The 20,742-nt window shown below is 45.6% G+C and overlaps 1 protein-coding gene across 8 annotated transcripts in view; it reads left to right on the top strand.

Moving 5' to 3' along the window:
- Positions 1 to 20,742, top strand: part of KIAA0753 (KIAA0753 ortholog) — a 1,822,630-nt gene that overhangs the window by 1,656,667 nt on the left and 145,221 nt on the right. For all 8 annotated transcript variants that reach the window (XM_069615058.1, XM_069615057.1, XM_069615051.1 and 5 more), the window contains one exon: positions 6,036 to 6,263. In XM_069615058.1, coding sequence (XP_069471159.1) covers positions 6,036 to 6,263 — 228 coding nt within the window. The remainder of the gene's footprint in view (positions 1 to 6,035; positions 6,264 to 20,742) is intronic.

The raw sequence follows: 20,742 nt of genomic DNA, 5'->3' as shown, positions 1-20,742 counted from the left end.
GTTCAGGCAAGCTGTTCTTAAAAACCTCTTTCAGTAAACTAGTTCCATCCACCCGTAATCCTGTAAGGGGTGCTTGGTAATCTCCCAAACGTATGGAGGAAAGGCGACAGGGCGTAGGAGTCTAATTAAGTTACTCACCGTAGTGACTCCTAGTCCATAGTCCCCTTTCCCCCATACGCCCGCCGTCCCCGCTAATAAGTATCCTCTATTATTGCTTAAATGGTCTCAGACCTGGATATAGAAAAGGACTGAAGGGTGATGCGCGGGCAGAGCTAAGGAGGGCGGGGTTGTGGCCACGTGCGGTAACCCGCACAAAAAGGACACATTTTTCAATTGGATGCTTTTACAAAAAGTGCTCCGGTCCCGTCCCACAGGACGGAATGTCCCAAAAGAATGGATGGGGAAAAGAAAGGGGACTATGGACTAGGAGTAAGGTAGTCACTACGGTGAGTAACTTTATTAAAATAAATGGTAGAACTGAATGCAAACTAATTCAATAATATTTGTGCATTCTCATTCAATAATATTTGTGCATTCTATATTTCTTTTTTTACGTTTAGGACGTTGGACATACATGTTTAAACCCACTACGCAAGACCCTCTGGGTAAGTGGGACGTTGCTGGGAGTGACTCCTCTCTTGGAGACGAGGATTCCCATTCCATGAAGGGACTCCCGGTCCAAACAACCCTTTCTGCATATATTGGGATCAAAAATACCTTGCCGTTTTGAGATATAACAGAAGATGCCAAAGACCCTTCTTTTAAGCTATTGGCTTCAGGTAATGCTGAACCACAGCTGAAAGCCATGTTCAAAGAAGACTGACTGTCTTGTTTATTGTAATGACGTACATGAGAGCAGCACAGTTTGCGAATGGAGAAGAAACTCTTAAAGAGGGAGGAGAGTCTATGCTATGCAGAAGCAAGCCTCTGTGGAGACGCCGTCTTGGAGGGGTGGAGCATCGCTGAGCCAGCGGTGCTGTGCAGTCAGTGAGACCCGTTAGATGGAGGCTGCAAGGAGGGCAACCTGACTGAGCAAGCGGCTCTGGTCAGGACAGAAGTGAAGGCGTGAAGAGAACGGTCTTCCCTGGACTCCCTGCAACTGACGCAGAGACCAGGAAAAAGAGCAGGACCCGAATCCCCGTCTCCACCTGTGAAGCATGATTGCTGAAGATGCGAGAACTCGGAGGGAAGCAAACGTTTCCAATGCAAGGGCACTGGTGAACTCCGGCTGTCAAGAGGGCCGAAGTAATAATATTAATAATAGTAGTCAACAGTACAAAAGCCTACGGGAGCAGGACGGAGGCCCGACCCAGGAATAACAGGCTGAGGAAAGTACTAACGTTGCATGTCTCAGCTGGAACAAACACCAGAATTAAAAGAAAGTGCGAGAAACTAATGGGTGCTCACTCAATCCCCACTAAACCCAGTGAAAGAAATATGAACATTATACGCCAAGCCTGGAGGAGCCGACCAGGCTATTAAAGACACAGATAAAGGTCCTATGGGGAAGAAGGTGGAAAGAGGGTGAATACTCTGCAACGACACTAGCCAAATATATGTTGCTATGCAAATCTGTAAAATGCCTGAGGAAGCATAAGCCCTATGTCAAGTATTGTAGTTGTGATACAAAGACACCTACCAGAGAATTACTGGACTGTGGAGAAAGAAGTCTGTGTCAAAAAGGTTGGAGACCAAGGTGTCTTGTCAAGTAATCCTGAAGGTATTTGGACATTTGAAATGGAATTTAAGAAAAGGACGAGAAACAGTTTTATTTAAAGGGGAGAGTGAAACCCGTACAGAGGATAATTATAATTTCTACCAAGTGACTATCTGAATATTGTAGAAACTATACAGTTTATTAAAGGAACTTTGAGACTGAGAGCAAGTCTACTCCAAGTTGGGCCAGGCTGAAGCAGATACTGAGACTATTGCAAAAGTCTCCACTTTTCCCTTTTTGTTAAGGTGTTTTTCTAAGGTGGTAGGGCCAGTTGGTGATCAGGATTCAGGCTGAAGACTTGTTTTCTTTGGATTTGACATGCACCCTCAGTTTTGGTTTTGCTAGGCAGGGTCCTCTCTCAGCACAGTGAGCAGGGAGTCCACGTCTGGCTGCCCCCAGGTAACTCAGTTTGACCAACCCCAAGTTCCTTGCAAATATTTCAAAAAAGGTAGCAGGCGCTCCTCTCCAGAAAGAACATGGCATGATAACCTTTTCTGAGATGAGTTTGCAGCTCACTGTGCTCAGCGAGACACAGCTTCACCTCACTGATGAGGCTCAACAAGGCTGAAACATGTGTATGGGGTTGCTGTTGGTTCTCTGGTTCATAGGGGAATTGTCATAGCATTTTGATGCTGGACTGCCCATGTGGGCGGGACAAAGACTGATATGCAAATGAATATTTCACATCTGTGAAAGGTACAGTGAGCAAAAAGCAGATGGCTGCGAACTCTCAATGTGGTTAAAAACCACTGAACAGGTTATCATGCTGTGTTCTTTCGAAAGAGGGGCGCCTGCTACCTTTTTTGTATATTTGTCAGTTAAGTTTGCATTGTATTCAGTTTTAATTGAATTATATTCATTCAATTGCTTGACTCTTATGTGGATATGTATCACTCCTCAATCGAATGTAATTTATAAAAATTGCAGAAAAATATTTTATATAATAGTCTGTCCCTTTATTTTGGAACGGCTTTGTATTTGTCAGTTGGGTTTGCATGATATTAGATTTGTCCCTTCACTATGTGAATATTTGTCACTCCTTTATGTGAATATTTGTCCCTCCTCGACAAGTGTTTCCCCGTCTTAAAATATGACGGTTCATCAGGAGGTTCACTCTAAATGTTGCCTTATTGCTGAAAATGGTGATCAACCTTTATGTTCTATCAGTCCTCGACTAGGATTACTAGACTCTCCAACACGAACTACCTTGCCGTTCCCAGATTCAAGCTATCGAGAATTGGGGGATGTAGTTACCCAGTCAAGGCAGCCCAGTTGTGGAACTCACTACCACCTACATTAAGAGATGATCAGTCCTTCCATAACTTCCGACAGAGCACCATTAAATGGCTCAAAGATTCAGACTTCTAGCTATGTACCTGCTACTGCATTGCACTGTGACTGTAAATATGGACTCTGGGTCTGTAAATACTTGCTTTCAAAGTGTACAGCTTATTCTTCATGTCACTGCTAGGTACCTTCATGTTTCTTTTTATATTGTACTCCCCTTTGCTACCTACTGCCCTCCGTATTTGTCATTTCATGTATTATATCCCCATATGTGTTCAACTTGTAATTCCTTTAATCTTTTTGTGTAACTAAGCTTTGAATTAACTTATGCTCTGCACCCTGATACCTTCGGATCCGGTGCACAATACAAATAATAAACAATACAATATAATACAATGTTTCTTCCAGTGTATAACCTTTTCTATTAGCTTAGCCAACGTTGGGTCTTGTTCCTCCTGTACTTCTGCAATATCTCTATTCTGGTTTTCTCGCTGTACAATTGCTGTAGAATTTACAGACTGCCCCTTTCCTCATCTGTTGACTCGCAGATGCTTGTTTTGTTGAACTTGGGATACAATGTATCGATGAGTGGGATTGAGAGGGGCAGAGTGAGCTAGTGAAACGGGATCTGTATGCAAGGGGCCAGTGGTAGGAGTGCAGGGTTGCAGGTTCTTTTGCCTTTTAAGACGGACTCCTCCATTCTCTGGACTAACCATCTCCCCTCTGAGATCTTCTACCACCTTACATTGCACACAAGACCTGCACAGTCAGCCACCACAGGCCTAGCCATTAGCACATCAACAATAACTGAGCCACACCTCTTCTGCCCTGTTGCACTCCCCCACATCAGTGGCTAACCCGACCCAAAGCGCTGTTGTCTATTTTCGATCTACGGCTCTTTCCTATGGATAACATTCTCACAAATTTCTCCGTCAAACCCATACAAAGTAGATTGGCACTCATGCACTGGGTACTTCCAACCTGCACCCATCCACACCACATGTTTTCATCTGCCTTTCCCACTGTTCCGCTAATGAACCCCACCCCACTTTTTTTCTTACAGTGCCAAGCGCAGTGAGCCTCCAATAGTGGCAGACAGGCTCTATTCAAGACAATTTACCTTACATACAGGATGCACGGAATCCCGATTTCTGCCAAGCAGGTCTTGAAATCTGCTGAAAACTCATGAAGCAAGTTGCGAGTCTTTGGACCCTGATCTTTTGTTCAGAGTTTAGATTGACAAATCAAGCAGGGTCTTTGTGCTTGTTTATGTTCATCTTGAGATACTGCTCATAGTCATGTAATGTACTAGCACTTAATGCTTTCATCATTTTTTAACTTGATTGTTTTAATGCAGTTCATTTTGGGCTTCTGAAATTTGATAGCATTTCAGTCAAGAATGAGGCATCCCTCTTACATAAAGAAGAAGCAACCATGTTGCATTGCTCTCTTCACTGGCTTGGTACTTTCGATTTCCTTTAAGATCTTGTTTGGTACCCCAAGCCTTCTATGGGATTTTTCGCACATTTCTGTGCAGTGCGCTTCTACATTCTGTCGCCTAGAAATCTGGATATCATAATGGATCCTGTTATGGTAACTGTTACCAGGTTCAGAGTGACCCACTAAATTGGCTGTTCTTTTTCATTCCAGACCCCATACATGTTGAATATCTGATTATTTAATATTAGGCTCATTAAATCAATTTTTTTTATCAAGGCATGGAGATCTGGCCGTCTCCAAAAGTATGAGGCATTACTTGCTTTCTTCTATTTTTTTCTTGGTCTCAGGATCAAAATGTGCTTACCAAGTTATATAAAACATAAAGTAATTGTTAAATAGAATAATGAAAAAAACCTAACGTCTCAGTTACTGGATTTCCCTTGGCTGCTATGTGGACGTTTTCCAACTGTATAGCCTTTGTAGATCTTTGTTGCTCAGATAAATGCCTTTTGAGGTTTAGAAAACTATTGGCGATGTATTTGCCATCTATAGCACAGCAGTGAATGCACCTGAATGCATGGTAAGCATTACATTTCTTCAGTATATCACAGTTTGTTAGAAATCGATAAATACATCTGAGGCTTTTGCTGAGCCTAGTCAGGCGCTTGTTCTTAATATCCCATGGTGCAAAATATGTACTAGGGCCCAGCTCAGTGGAGAACGTACAAACATTGTCTGTATCACCAACTCTATCTGCACTCAATGGGCAGAAATACTGGATAATGCATAGTCCGGAGCTGTTACTTATAATCAGCACTGCATAGATGTATGTTATTGACTGTAAGGCACTGCAGGTAGTGATGCGTGCAGGATTTTATTGGAAGGTATAGGTATAGGGATGTGCAAAACTAGGAATCAAATTTTATCCGTGCACTTGAAATCTATTTGGATTTGAAAACGTATACTCATATTCTACAAACTGAGAATGTGATGGATGCTTTTAATGTAGTGGAATTTGACAACAGTGAATTGTACTGGGCTGGACAAGCTGTGAGTGCACTATGATCATTGAAACAGGGAAGTTCCACAATGACCTCACTGGGAGTGTGGAAACTATAAACAAACTGGTTGTGCACACTGCTAATATACTGTTCTTTTGTTTTGATTGTGGAACGGGTTAGTGCAAGTTTATGTAACAATGCAGAATTTGTATTATGTTGGGTTTAACTTTGTGATAGTGTAAAATAGACAGCAATTTTGGTGTATTCATTTGAAAGCAGTACATTTGTATTTATTTGTGTGGCATTTACTGTTTTGCCATTCTAAAACGAACCCTCTAGATTTGAAGAAAATCGTAGTTTGAATATTTTATTGATGGTAATTTAACTTATTCGATGGTAAGATTTTTTTGGGGTGCCAACATTCCATGTGCCCCGTTGAAGAGGCTTTGCACATTGTATTTACATAGTTACACAATCCTGTTTTTGTAAAGGCTTAATTTCAAAAGATCTAATATGTTTGATGAATCCTGGGAAAGGGGTATCTGCGAAACGCAATCCTGACCTTTGCACATTTCTTTTTTTCTTTTCAGTCCTACAGATGGAAGCTTGGACGTAGAAGAAAAATCTGAAATTGAAAATGACAATTATCCTCCAGTTCCCGAGAAAATGTTTTGGCCGAATGAGAGCTGTACATTACTCTCTGTTCCAAGGCAGATGCTAAAAAGTGTTCATGATTGCAAAGATGTGTATGAACAGCACCTGAAGCTTATTAGCCACGAGGCAATTGGAAGCTTTAATCCATGGCACATCACAGAGAGGTAAACATACTACTCATTGGTATGGTTTACACTAAAATACATAGATAATGAATTTGATTGTCATTCATGTAGAATTCCAAGAGGCTGCATGAGTAGGTTTAATAATGCTCACTGGGTTTCCTGAGAAGCACTAGTATAATATGCATGTCCCTAACGATTCTGACCCACAGAGCGTCTTCAAAATACAAAAGAGACTTATAGAATCCTAGTTTTCAGAAAACTGAACATCTGCAAATACCAATGGACCATGTTTGTAGGATCCTACTGGCTGTTCAAGCTTAGTTAGGAGTCATTGCTAATGGTGGTTCCGGGAGGTGGTGTCCTGAACAGAATGTGTCACGAGTATACACCATGGGCTGAATAATTTCAAGATGGTGGACGTTAGCATTGTAAGCTCTGCTAGAAGTGCCACTGGAAGCGCCAGTAGTAATTTCCTGAAAGCTATGCAAAGCAAACTGCAATTAGCACTCGTGAGTCTAACAGTTGAAGAAGAGTCTGACTGCTGTCCTGACGGTCGAAGGCAATAGGATGAGGGGTGCCATGGAATTCGCAACTCCCAGAGCACTAAAGCAAAATTCTTAAATGTGTGGTGGAAAATGCATATGCTGCCATTCCTTTAATGCCTTCTATGCCTTACATACAATGCTAAGCCTCACTCGGCTGCCATATTGATTTCTGATGCACTGCCCGGAACTAACCTAACTCTAATTTCGCTGTGCCCATTTCTTAATCGAATCTACAACAGGTACGCTGTGAGACTTGGCCAGCTTCCTAGTCTGTCTGCTTCTTACGCATTTCCACTATGGCTCAGAAAAGCAAGATGAAGTTCACTGCTTTGCCTGGCGGGATGGCTTCAGTGTGTAGAGTTAGCATCATTAGGCGGGCCGGGCACTGCCTGAACCCTGTGATGACCCCGATTATACCAGAATCTGCTGACTTTGTAAAAATGTATCTGAATATTTATTCTCCATGTTCAACATGCTCTCACTGAGGCGTGATAAGGTAGTTAATGTTTGGAGACCATATTATAAGAACCATGTTGAACAGGTGCAGAGACATTGCTACGTTTTATGCCATGGCCATCAAAAGTTGTTTGCTACACCCCTTCTATAGAAAACCTATACAGACATATCAAAGCGATACAAACCGGGGAAGTGAGAGGGTTTACGCTACAGTGTTGGATCTGGCTCGAGCACATGGATCGGGATGTTTTCCTTTTGTACTATTCTGTGGATATCTCTTTGCTGCTTTGCCAACTGCCATTAAAGACGCTTACCAACCTTCCATGAGATTGGATTTTTGCTCAGTTGGTTCCACGCCAAACTAGTGCCATTACTTCTGGTTCCCTCTGCCCTACGGTGAAAAACCAGGAGTCGCTGGACGTGATTCTCAGTGATATCCAAGGGCCCAAGTTAAGACAGTTTATCTGAAGTAAGGGATCGCTGGCAGGTGCTCTGGGGAATTTGAGAGAGCAGATGCAGGAGAAGAAACAACAAAAGCATGGGTTTCTGGGTGCACAGTTAATTGCATTGCATTGCTTTGTGCTATGGTATTGGGTCTTGTTTTGTTGTGGTAACTGGATGAGGGAATCTGTTTCCAGGAACAATCTGGGAATAATGAACTAAGTGAGACAGAAACAAGTTGGTTAACTACCCAGCCTACCTGAAGTCACTCTGGTCTGAATAAATAAATTCAGTTCGCAACTGGCCACTGCATGTACTAAAAGATAACTAGGAATGCAACTGCAACGCTTAAGCATTGTACCCATGCACGACACTGAGGAAAAAAAAAAGTATGAAATTAATAACTGATAATGAATAGGCAGACATTAAAGGGTCTTAAATGCATGAACCTGGTATGAATGCGAAAAAAAAAATACTGGATGAGTGCCCTATTGTACTCCTATGTCCCGTCCCCTTTCCTCCATACAGTATGGGGCGTCCCTCGCTAGGGATGGAAGCAATCTTTTTCACCAGAAAAAATTGTATTTCCCTTTAAATTTAGATGCGCGCAGGGGTGTGTTAGGGAGAATTCTCTCTTTAGGCTGAATTTCCTAACCTAGTGAGTCCCCCAGCAGCTTTGCTGGATTTCTGGAGTTTGTTTCTTTCTCCTGCCAAGAGTGAGACTCTTTTTCCCCCTCTCTTGGACATGATTTATGGTGTTCCTTTGACTGTTAATGTGTTTTATGGGCTATGGGGTCCTTTACTCCATAGGGTCTCATGTGTTTTTACTATGTGTGTTACACAGCACCCTCCGTGCAGTGACACAGGGGTGTCATAGTGACACCCCACCATAGACTCCATACCCTGGGACTGCCTACTGTCTCCCAGGGCATGTAAAGTCACCATTGGCTTTACTAGTCCCAAATTATTAACAGAAACCAGTACAAACCATCATATTGTGGACGTACTGGTCGGGGCAATTCGATTGCCCCGGGGTCTGTTAGTCGAGGGGGCACGTCTCCGTCCCCCCTGATCGAGTTTTGGCTGGTGGCAGTGGATACTACTTTTTATATTCGACCGCAAATATATCCCTATGGGATTTTCCCATTGTTCGAGGCTGCCAACTTTAATTATTTCATTCTCATAGCCTCGAACATACCGCCGGTTTATTTATTTAATATTAATTCGCCGGTTGGAATTTTTGCCCAGGACTCGATTCTAAATTGGCATTTGTGTTCTCTTCTGTGACTCCAACCCAAGTCGAGCCCTTTGTTCCATTTTTTGGCGGGCTTCTCCACAGAAGCCTCCAAAAGTGGTGCCACTCTGTCTGGGTACCACAGGGGGTGTGGGAGGGGGTTTAGGCACCCTGGACTGAGTTACCTTGGTAACTGAAGTCGCACTCTTGTGTGATTGGCCCAAGTGGTGAGCCGGCTGGCTCACCACTTAGCATGTTTGATTGACAGCTTGGCTGAGTGAATGGGGGTGTGCTGCATAAAAGCAGGGCTTTGGGGACTGGAGCTTCAGAAGTCGCCACAGGACCTGAGAATCTGACGAGGGAGAAGCTGAGCCGACCTACCACGACGACACCACCGGTGGAGCCCTGCGGAACCGACTCACCACTTCCCGACGACAGAGAAGATCTCCCGGCTGGAGAGGCTTCTTCCCCTGACTGGTGGGCACAACCAGTTTACCTTCTTCTCTTCGCACCCCAGACCGGCTTGTGGTTGAATTGCCCGTGCCAAGCACCCCGGCAACCGGATAGCCACTTACCACTGGACCGCGAACCAAAGGACCGCTCCTTGTACCTGAGATACTCCGCGGCTGGTTTCTTCCCTGGCAGTGCAACGGACTCCTGTCTTCCTCCCCGACGAGATCCTCTCTTCCCCTGGATGAAGCACCGACTTGCATCCGCTGCCAGGAACATCTGCCCCCGCTGGAGTATTCTCACCACTTTAAGGTACCGTGTTCGCCAGGCCTCCCTTACTAAAGATTGCTACAAGATAATAATAACCCCTTAACCTTCTGGACTGGGCTGGCCGCCTTGACCGCCTAACGGGTCCCTTTCTGTGGTCCAACTCCTTTTTGAACCTTTTCAAGACTTTTGTGCACTGCAACCGTGTGACCTTGGACACATTTCGTTTGATCCTCTCAAAGTGGATCCAGCCTATTGAACTCTAACTTCACGGTTTTACTTTTCCTTCCTCTCTTGTGTTCTTGTAAAAGTGTTGGGACCTGTTCCAATTTATTCGCTGCTTTTCCCTCCCTTTTAAAACGAATTATTAGAGTGCCATCTGCGTTAAGCGCTCACCGCTGTCTAATATTCTTCTAAGGGAGTGTATATCTTTTAGTGACCGTGTTTTTGAATTGCTTACTATTAGTGCCTGTGTGTTTTTCTAGATGTGGTTTTAAATAAATAATTATATCTCTTTTACACCAAGCTCTGGTCAGTGTTTACTTGTTCTACTGTGTTCTCTTGACCTATTGTGAATACTCTGTATGCTGCCTAACTCTTCTTGAGGGAAGTCTGACTGCTCAGCCACAGCTACCAAGTGAGTCTGTGTGGTACAGACTGCTACCAGGTGGGTTTACTGCCAAACACCTGTAGTCCTAAATCTTTTGCAGTGGTCCCAGAGGGACTGCACAGGTTTCTGCCTAACACTGGGGTTCTCATTCTTCTCATATCCCTCATCTCTTCTCACATAGAGAGATTCTGCCCTCCATCCGCGGCTTCCCCTTTCACAGTGTCGGTATCTCAGTGGCATCTCCCTCGCAGTGACATTCCTCTTAGTGCTTAGCTTCAGTTTCATTACGGCTTTCCCTCATTTATTTCGCTCTGACATTTCCACTTTTGACACACAGGACTCTGCTGTCTTGCCTTCACACACATGCCAGTGGTGCATACCGCGCAGCAACAAGAAAAGCGTCCCGGTAGGTTCTGACGCAGGTCCTTCTCCCTTGGCTCCGTCATCTCCTTACTATCTTCCTTCCTGTTTACAGCCCGCTCAGGACAACGGGCTGATAGCCTTCCCGCCGGTCCTTCTGTTCAGCACAGAAACACAAACATGCTAGTAGAATCCAGTCCTTCATTTCAGCACAGCAACACGAAGGGTAAACGCACACATCCTCAGCTCGTGGCATTCCTCTTCTTTCCCCAGTGTAGGAACCTCTGTTTAATCTTTCTTTTTGTGTATTGAAGTACTTTTGGAATCCTGCTCAAAGTAACTGCCATAAGGACCATCATAACCTAATCCAGCATAAAGAAAGGCTCAGAACCAGCAAGAACAAGATCTCCAGGGTTTTCTTCCCCAGAGCGTTACCCTGGGAAACCCATCCTCTCCATGGCTATTTTGCATTATGAGAGCATAGGGTGACGAGGAGGATTCTGCATTTCTTCAAACTGCTGCCTCCGATTCAGGTTAGTGTATTCTGAATAGTATGCTAACGTTTGGTGCCAAATCTGCTAAGTATCACAGTTAGCAATGCCACCCACCAGCATGGATCAGATGCAGCATCTGGTTGAGGCAGTCCGATCCTTAACTGTGGAAGTTCACATTCTTATGGTCCGGTCCCCTCAGAGCTCGGAGTTGCCTCCCGGTCCTCTTCCGGGAGGTAAGTTCGACAGAAATCCCCACAAACTAAAATAATTCCTTGAGGCATGCACTGTACAATTTACCTTTAAGGCAGCCTTCTTCCCAACAGATAGGGATAAAGTGGGACACATGATTTCGCATCTGACCGGTTCAGCCCTGGCATGGGCCACTCCCTTGGTAGCAACCAATAATCCGATCCTAGATTCTTATCCCGCCTTCGTTAATAGCCTCAAGGCTATATTTGGTCAACAGGATATATAAAATATCTATCAGACTTTAAACAAGGATCTCAAGATCTATTGACAGTTGTAACTTGTTTCAAACAGAAGGCCACTGATGTAGCCTGGCCAGACGATGCCCTTACTACACTCTTTCGAAGGGGTCTTTCAGAGGAACTGAAGGATGAGGTCTCCTGTGTTCCCCGATGAGTTAACCTAGCAGAAATGATCACCTTGGTCATGCAGTTAGATTACCGTCTGCAGGAAAGACACTATGAAAGAAAGAAGGGTAGATCTGGCTGGAGCCTTCCAGACCTTCCCTCAAATTCCAGTAAAAATCCACCTCCGGACGAGCCTATGCAGTTAGGGGTGACTTGAGGTCCTTTGACACCGGAAGAGCAAGCCTGCAGAAGCTCACTAGGCCTATGCATGTATTGTGGGTGCTAAAGACAATTGTGTCCGGGAAGTGTCCCATCGCTAGAAGGCAGGAAAATGCCAGTGCACAACCGTAGGTGGAACCACTGTTCGGGATGACTCAATCGGTTCCACACGACCTAAACTTACATTCCATTGTGCTGATACCCCAGATACTCTTATGGTGGTTCTTTTAGTCACCTTTTCTTGGGGAAATACCCAAGTCATTAGTCTCCCCGCCTTAATTGACAATGGGGTTGCAGGAAACTTCATAGATGACGGATGAGCCGTCAATAACTGAATACCCCTTTCGTCCAAGGCCATCTTAATCCCCGTAGAGAGTGTTGACGGGAGCCCTCTGACTTCTGGGCCCATCATAGAGCAAACTCGTCCTCTACAAATGGTAATCACATCTCACAAGGAAGATATTGTTTTGGACATAATCAAAGCGGCTCATTATCCGGTTATCCTAGGGCTGCCCTGGTTAAGATTACAACAACCCTTTTGTGAACTGGTCTGCAGGGTCCTTTTTACTCGGATCAGAACATTGTTTGTCACATTGCCTCCCTCAGGAAGCAGTAGGTCTTCATACCCCCTCTGCCACAGGGAGAAAATCCACCAACACAACTATCCTCAATCAAATTCAGGAAATTCCTGAACCTTACCGACCGTATCGGATGGTTTTTTCTACATCAGAATATTCAGAATTGCCACCTCATCGCAGGGATGGCTGTGCCATAAACCTCATCCCTTATCAACCTCTACCATTCGGGAGGATGTACAATCTGTCGGCCAAGGAAAAGTAGGTTTTGAATAAATATCTCTAGGTCAACCTACGGAATGGTTTCATAACCTAATCCACTTCCCCAGCAGGGGCTTCACTCTTCATCCCTAAGAAAAATTCAGCAGAATTACGTCCCTGTATCGACTTTCGCGGTCTCAATGAGATCACGGTTCCACAACCGTTACCCAATGCCACCCATCTCTGACATCCTCGAGGCTGTTAAAGGCTCCATCTACACAAAACTAGACCTCCCGGGAGCTTATCACCTCGTTAGGATAACAGCAGGTGATGAGTGGAAGACTGCCTTTCGCACACCCTTTGGGCACTATGAATATCGGGTGATGCCATTCGGTTTGTCCAACGCCCCGACCATATTTCAAAGGTTCATGGACCCCATCTTTGCTGACATTCTATTACACTACGTCATAGTCTATCTAGACGATATCTTGATCATCTCCTCGTCTGCGGCCGAGCATGTACTTCATGTCCAAAAAGTATTGAGTCGACGCAAGACAAATCACTTGTTCTGTAAATTGGAGAAGTGCGAATTTAACCAGAATCAAGTGTCGTATTTAGGTTATGTATTATCAGCAGGAGGAGTATCATGGACTCAGAAGGTGGTAGCGGTTCTGGATTGGCCTTCCCTGACCTCAATCAAGGAAATAAAAAGTTTTTGGGTGTTTGCAATCTTTTATCGTCGGTTCATCCCTGGATTCTCTGCCATCATTTGTCCATTGCTCTACCTCCTCAAGAAGGGAGACTGGGTTTAGATTTCTCTGGTCATCGGAAACCCAGCAAGCCTTTGACGGGTTAAAGACTTTTTTCACGTCAGCCCCAATGTTGATCTCCAAGGTTTGGTTGGATCAGAACAAGAAGTTAATTCTGGAGTCTGATGCCTCTCATCATGACTTGGGGACAGTTCTGTTAAAAGAAAATTCCATGGGGATCAAATGTCCAATCGCTTACCTCTCTAAGACCATAACTCCCTCAGAGTTCAATGACAACGTCCTCGAAAAGTAACTGCTCGCCATTAAAAGAGCGTTCGAGGAATGGAGACATCTGTTGTTGGGAGCTAACTATCCAGTGGAAGTAAGAGCAGACCACCACAATTTAAAGGCCTTACAATATGCCCAGACTATAAATAGCAGGCAAGTCCGTTGGGCCCATTTCATTTCCCTGTATAACATCTTCACATTTATTCCGGGAAGAGTCGATCTCCGCGCGGATGCATTGTCCTGAAAGGATCCTTTGAGGCTCTCCTGGTTACATTCTGAAACTATATTGCCCAAGGCTCTATTCATAAATGCCATCACTGACTTTCTGCATAAAATAGAATCTGAGTCTAGGCATCTAGAGACGAAATGTCCACACATTCTCTCTAAATACAACCTCATGAAAGAGAAAGCATGTTATTTCAGAGACCAGAATGTTTTTCTTCTAATGTTCTCTCTCTGGAAAGAGGTTCTTCGAATGTGTCATGACACCCAAGCAGCTGGACATAGGGGAGTCGCCAACACTGCAGAACCTATCCAAAGAAATGTTTGGTGGCCCACTCTATGGACGGATGTCCATGACTACGTTTCGTCCTGTACCATATGCCTCCATACCAATATTCCTCGTATTCCCCCCATAGGAAACTTTGCTAGGATGCCCTGACGTGTTAAACCTTGGCAAATCATCTGCAAATTGGATTTGCCCCTTCACAAGTTTGTACTACAGTTATGGTCACTGTGGATTATTTTACAAAACGTGTCCATTTTGTACCACTACCAGGGGTTCCTTCTGCCGCACAGATGGCATGAATCTTCATCGAACACATCTTTTCTAATCATGGACTCCCGGAAACAATTATTGCTGGCAGGGGTTCTTAGTATACCTCCCTTTATTGGAAGCAGGTGTGTTCCATTTTTAACATCAAACAGGCTCTGAGTTCCAGATTCCACCCGCAGACGAATGGCCAAACCGAGAGACTGAACCGAACCCTTAAGGAGTACCGCCGGTGTTGGATCTCAGCTGCCCAAGATAACAGGACGGAACTCCTCCCCCTGGCCGAGTTTGCATATAACAATGCATTGCATACCTCTCTCAAGGCCAGCCCCTTCTATTGTACATATAAACTGTGGGGCCGTCCTGTCAATACATTTCAAAGGTTGCACCTATTTTGTGCAAGCATTAGTAATAGTGTAGTGTGGCTGAAACAAGAAACCTCTTTATTTCACTGCTGGCCAAACCAGACCATTGTACAACACTCAGAGACTAAATAGTGTTACAACAGCTTCTGTTTATTTAAGCTGTGTCACTAACTTTAAAACGTTAATTTAGAGTAACTTTCCTTAAGAGTGCTGGGGAGAATTCTGTTAAGGCAAATTTCCAAAACCTAGTGAGTCCCCCAGCAGCTTTGCTGGATTTTTGGGGTTTATTTTTTTCTCCTGCTAAGGGTGAGACTCTCTTTCTCCCACTCTTACACATTATTTGAGATATCCTTTGACTTTGTAATGTGTTTTATGGGCTATGGGGTCTTTTACTCCATAGGGTTTCATGTGTTTTTGGTAAGTGAGTTACACAGCACCCTCAGTGCAATAACACAGGGGTGTCATAGTGACCCCCAAACATAGACTCCATCCCTGGGACTGACTATTGTCTCCCAGGGCATGTAAAGTCACCATTGACTTTACTAGTCTTAAATTGTGAACAGAACCAGTACAAACCATATTGTGGAAGTACTGGTAGGGTTAATTAGATTGCCCCTGGGTCTGTTTTTCGATTCAGCTCTGTGCAGTCCCCCCTCATCGAGTTTCTGGCTGGTGGCAGTGGTTACCACGCAAAATATTCCACCGGAATATTTACTATGGGATTTTCCCATTCATTTTAAACGCACCACTTTTTTGGTGCAATGTTAAAGATACCGCCGGGTTATTTATTTAATATTTATTCCCCGGTTGGGTCTTTTTGCCAGGACTCGGTTTTAAAATGGCGTTTGTGTTCGCCTCTGTAACTCCAACCCAAGTCGAGCCCTTTGTTCCACTTTTGGTGGGCTTCTGCACAGAAGCCTCCAAAAGTGGTGCCACTCTGTCTGGGTCTACAGGATGTGTGGGAGGGGGGTTTAGGCACCCTGGACTGAGTTGCCTCGGCAACTCAAGTCACACTCTTGTGTGATTGGCCCAGTGGTGAGCCGCCCGGCTCACCACTTGGCATGTTTGAGTGACAGCTAGGACTGATGAATGGGGGTTTTCTGTATAAAAGCAGGGCTTTGGGGACTGGAACTTCAGAATTCGCCACAGGACCAAAGAATCCGAAGAAGGAGAAGCTGAGCCGACCTGCAATGACGACACCACCGGTGGAGCCCTGCTGAACCGTCTCACCACTTCCCAACGACAGAGAAGATCTTCATCCCGGAGAGTCTTCTTCCTCTGAACTGGTGGGGATAACCAGTTCTCCCTCTTTTCGCCTTCTTGGATCGTCTCATGGTCGAATCGCCTGTGCCAAGCACCCCGGCGGCCGGATAGCCACGCTTCACCACTACTGCGAATAAAATGGTAGTACCTTTTAACTCGGAAACTCTGCGGCTGGTTTCTTCTCTGGCAGTGCAACGACCTCCAGCTTTCCTCCATGTCGAGATCCTCTCTTCCCCTGGATGAAGCACCGACTTGCATCTGCTGTCAGGAACAACTGCCCCCGCTGGAGCTTTCTCACCATTTCAGGTACTGTGTCCCGCCTGGTCTCCCTTGCAACAGACTGATCAAGGTGTCCCATAAATCCTTGACTCTCTATCCTGGGGTGACTTGGGACCTAACTAACTTTTTCTGAACTGATCCAACCCTTTTTGAACTATCTGCAAAGACGTTTTATAGTATCATTCAACTGTGTGATCTTGGACACATTCCGCCTTGCTCTCTCCAAGAGTGGGCCTGGCCTATGAACTTTCTTGCTCTAACAGTAGACTCTGCCTTTCTGACTTGCTGTGGTTCTGTTTAAAGTGTTGGTGTTGTGTACTTTCCTAATTCTGCCTTTTTCCTCCCTTTTTAACTAACTTATTGGAGTGCCATCTTAGGTTAAGCGCTCACCTCTGTTGAAAATAAGTGGTGTTTTAACTAAGACTTGTTCAATAAGTAATCAGGGATGTATATATATTGATAGTGACTGTGTTTGAACTTGCTTGCCATATTAGTGTTAGTGTATTTTACAAGTGTGTTTTTAAATAAATAATTATATACTTTTATACCCAAGCTCTGGTCAGTGTTTGCTTGTGCTACTGTATCTCGGTACCTATTTTGTATACTCTATATACTGTCTAACTCTTCTTGAGAGAAGTCTGGCTGCTCAGCCACAGCTACCAGATAGATCTGGGTGGTACAGACTGCTACCAATTGGGTTTACTGCCAACACCTGTAGTCCAAAGCCTTTTGCAGTGGTCCCTAAGGGAACTGCACAGGTTTCTGCCTAACAAAGAGGCCACAGTTAAATCATTCACTGTGGCCTTATAAAAAAGTTTAAGTACACATAAATAAAGGACAGAAGAGGGACTTTTTAGGGGGGACGGAAATGACAGTGCAAATACAGCAATTGTAGAGTACAAACAATATCGTCTGTCACTTAAAAATACATTGACATAGTGTTACAAAGCAAACAGCATAAACAATGCATAAAGACAAAAACAGGATTTTTAAGAAGGCAAACTTGAGCCCTGTAAATTCAGTTCAGTTACATGTGAATGTGTAGTCCCAGGAGGTGTATGTAATGTGACACTCCTTGCTAGAGACCCTGGAGAGGTCTACCATTGCCAAGCAGAAGGGTGAACCATAGGTAGGTCTAGGATACATACTGGAAACTCTCTACCAACACGAACACAGCCCAGGGGCAGTCCAGCACCGGAACGCTAGGCAATTCTCCTCTGAACAAGAGTACCACAGCAACCCCATACACGTATCATCCTACCTGCTTCCCAACCATCGTTCCCACCGCCATCCCTTCCCCAGACTTTGATGGCTTGAGAACATTCAACAGGTTCATAAGTCTGCTAGGGCAGCTCTGCAGGTGGCGCAAGATCGGGTCAAACCCTTTGCTGACCGTCACCAGACTCCGGCTTCCAGGATCAACATTGGAGACAAGGTTTGTTTGGCATCCTGATTTCTGCCATGGCACCTAGTTCCTTCGAAACCATCCCGCCGATATTTTGGTCTTTTCACAGTGTTAAGTCAGAAGGGATCAGCAGCCTTTCATCTCCAACTACCCCCCTCATGGGCCAGGTTTCATCCTGTATTTCATGTCTCACAGCTCAAGCACGGTTTCCGGGACTGTTTTAGTCGGGGTGGGGATGCAAGGCCTCCCCCTGTGTCTACAACATTGTCTGCGGAATTTGAAGTTTCAGGGATCTGTGACTCATGTTATTTCAGGGGATCCCTGCAGTATCTGTTCGAATGGAAGGGGTACTCTCCCACAGAGTGGACCTGGGAGCCTGCCATTGCAAGTGCATTGGAGAGGGGAAGTGGGAAACGTGCATGGAAGGTGGGAGAAGTGGAAAGTGCGGAGGAAAGGAGAAACAGATAATCTATAAAAAAGGCAACAAACAGTGGTAGTGCCGCAAGCAAGTGGCAAGTGCTGGATTTAAGGCAGCAGACAGGGTAGGTCTGATAAGTGCAGGAAGAAAAGGGGGGACTATATGGGTATAGATACAGACCCCAGTGCAAGGGTTGGCCCGGAGGCAGTGCAGGGGGGTGGCAGGGTGAGCAGGTACCTGGGCCTGGAGGACAGAGGGTGGCCAGGTGCATGGTGCCAAGAGTGAACCGATCTCCAGGGGCGAGAGGGGGGACAAGGCAGAAGCAAAGAGGATGGTCTTGAGGTGCTTCTGGAACTGGAGATGGTTCTCCTCAAGTATTAGAGTGGCAAGAGGCTGTTCCAGAGGGAGGCCGAAGACAAAGATCTACCCCCCGCTCGTTTCTTTGAAAAACGACTGACCCTGAGGGAGTTGGAGGTAGAGGAGCAAAGAGCTCGAGAGGGGAGTTATTTGCAGAGGGATAGCTGAAGGTATTTTGGACCCAGGCCCCAGAAAGCCTTGTGGACAATACAGAGGGTCTTGAATGTAATCCTTGCTTCCACTGGGAGCCAATGGAGAGATTTCAGAGCTGGAAAGCTACAATCCCAGGGCTTGAGGCCAAGGATAAATCTCGCAGTCCTGTTCTGGATTAGTTGCAGGGGGTGGAAAGTAGAGGCAGGTAGATTTAGAAAGAGGCTGTAACAATAGTCCAACCTAGAGAGTACCAGAGCTTGGGAAACACTGAGCTTTTGGGGGAAGGAGAGGAAAGGCAGAGTACCTCTGAGGTAGAGTAGGAAGTTTGACTTTTTAGAGACATCAGAGATGTGGGCGGAGAAGGAAAGTGTGGAGTCAAAGATGACCCGAGGTTCTTAGCCTCGCAGGTGGGGGTAGGAGTAGGACCAAGGGAGGCCAGCCAGATTGAGGGGAAAGGATGGTGAAGGTGTGCCGATGAGGAGGATCTCCGTCTTGCGGGGATTCAGACAAAGATTTTTAGCGGCACACCAATCTTATATGGCAGTTAGGCAATCAGAGAGGGAGGGGAGGTGGCCAAGGGCAGCCTGAGGTTGTGTTGTGAGCGTAGCACTGGAAATTTGAGTAGAAAATGGCAATGCAGTGGACGAGAGTTGCCAGGTATTGGTTGAAAAGCCAGGGCGAGAGGTTAGACCCCTGGGGAACACCACAGGTAGAGAGGGAGATGGATGATAGGAAGGACCCAAGTTGCACCTTGGAGGGTCGATCCGAGAGGAAAGAGGTCAGCCAGGCCAGAGCCCGATCGGTGATACCCTGGTTATCACAGACGGTTCAGCAGGATGGTATGGTTGACTGTGTCGAAGGCAGAAGAAAGATTGAGTAGGATGAGGACAGAGGGAATGCTACAGTCAAGGTTAGAGAGCAGATCTTCATGGATGTTCAGGAGAGCAGTTTCCGTGCTTCTGGCAGATCTGAAGTCAGACTGGTGGTCATGGACAGGGCCAACAGAATCAAAGTGAACGTTAAGCTGAGAGAAGGCTAGTTTTTCCAGAAGTTTATCAAGAAAGGGAGTAATGGACATTGGGTGAGAGTAAGCCAGGCAAGAAGTGTCGGCTGTGGGTTTCTTGAGAAGAGGATGCGCAAGGGAGTGCTTCAGAGGGGAGGAGAAGGATCATGAGGCAAAGGAGAGGTTACAAAAATTGGCAAGGGCTGGAGCAAGGGTATCAATGTGGTCTTTGATGGTTTTAGAGGAACAGAGGTGAACCTGCGATGAGGCTTTATTAGATCGTACTTGTCTGGCGACCTCATCAGGGGAAAAATGAGGAAAGTATGAGGAGGGTGGGGGGTGGTTGGAGGAGGGTCAGCAAGCACAGACTAAGAGGTGGAGATGGGAGGGGGAGCAGAGGGTGGACAAAATGTCCGGGGTTTTGGAGATAAAGTGAGAGGCAAGGGCATTGCAGAAAGTCTGGGAGGCAACAGGAGGGGGAGCGACTGCAGCAGGGTTGGCCAGCTCCTTGCAGATTTTAAAGAGTTTGGCTGAGTTGTTAGATGCCGCTGAGAAACAGGCTTGAATGTGGACTCTCTTCTTGGTGAGGACAGAGTCGGTAATGCCTTTGGAGCAGGCGACAGACCAGTTTGTCAGAGGATGAACAAGAAGTCCTCCATTTCTTCTCAGCCGCCTTTCACTTAGGTTTAAGTGTAGCTATGTTGGAGTCATACCAGGAATTGCACTTGGCTTTGGACTTCAAACAGATCCTCATGACAGGGGCAAGAGCATCAAGAGTATCAGAAATAGAAGAGTAGAGAAAGGACAGGGCTGTGTCTGGGTGTGAGTCAGCCAGAGGAGGAGGGCGGGAGAGAAGGTGGCAGCGAAAGCCTCAACTGACATGCGCTTCATGGGCCGTGTGTCTGAGAAGGTAGGTGGCAGTGTTGGGGTAGGCTTGGGGGAAGAGAGTGAGATATGGGAGGAGAGGAGGCAGTGGTGACTCCAGGAGAGAGGAGTGGTCAGTGGGATAGAGAGGGGGAGG

This window comes from Ambystoma mexicanum, chromosome 9, assembly GCF_040938575.1.
Source record: "Ambystoma mexicanum isolate Mex_15411 chromosome 9, UKY_AmexF1_1, whole genome shotgun sequence".
Taxonomy (NCBI): domain Eukaryota; kingdom Metazoa; phylum Chordata; class Amphibia; order Caudata; family Ambystomatidae; genus Ambystoma; species Ambystoma mexicanum.
Note: the sequence above shows the minus strand (reverse complement) of the source record. Positions and strands in the feature narration are given on the sequence as shown.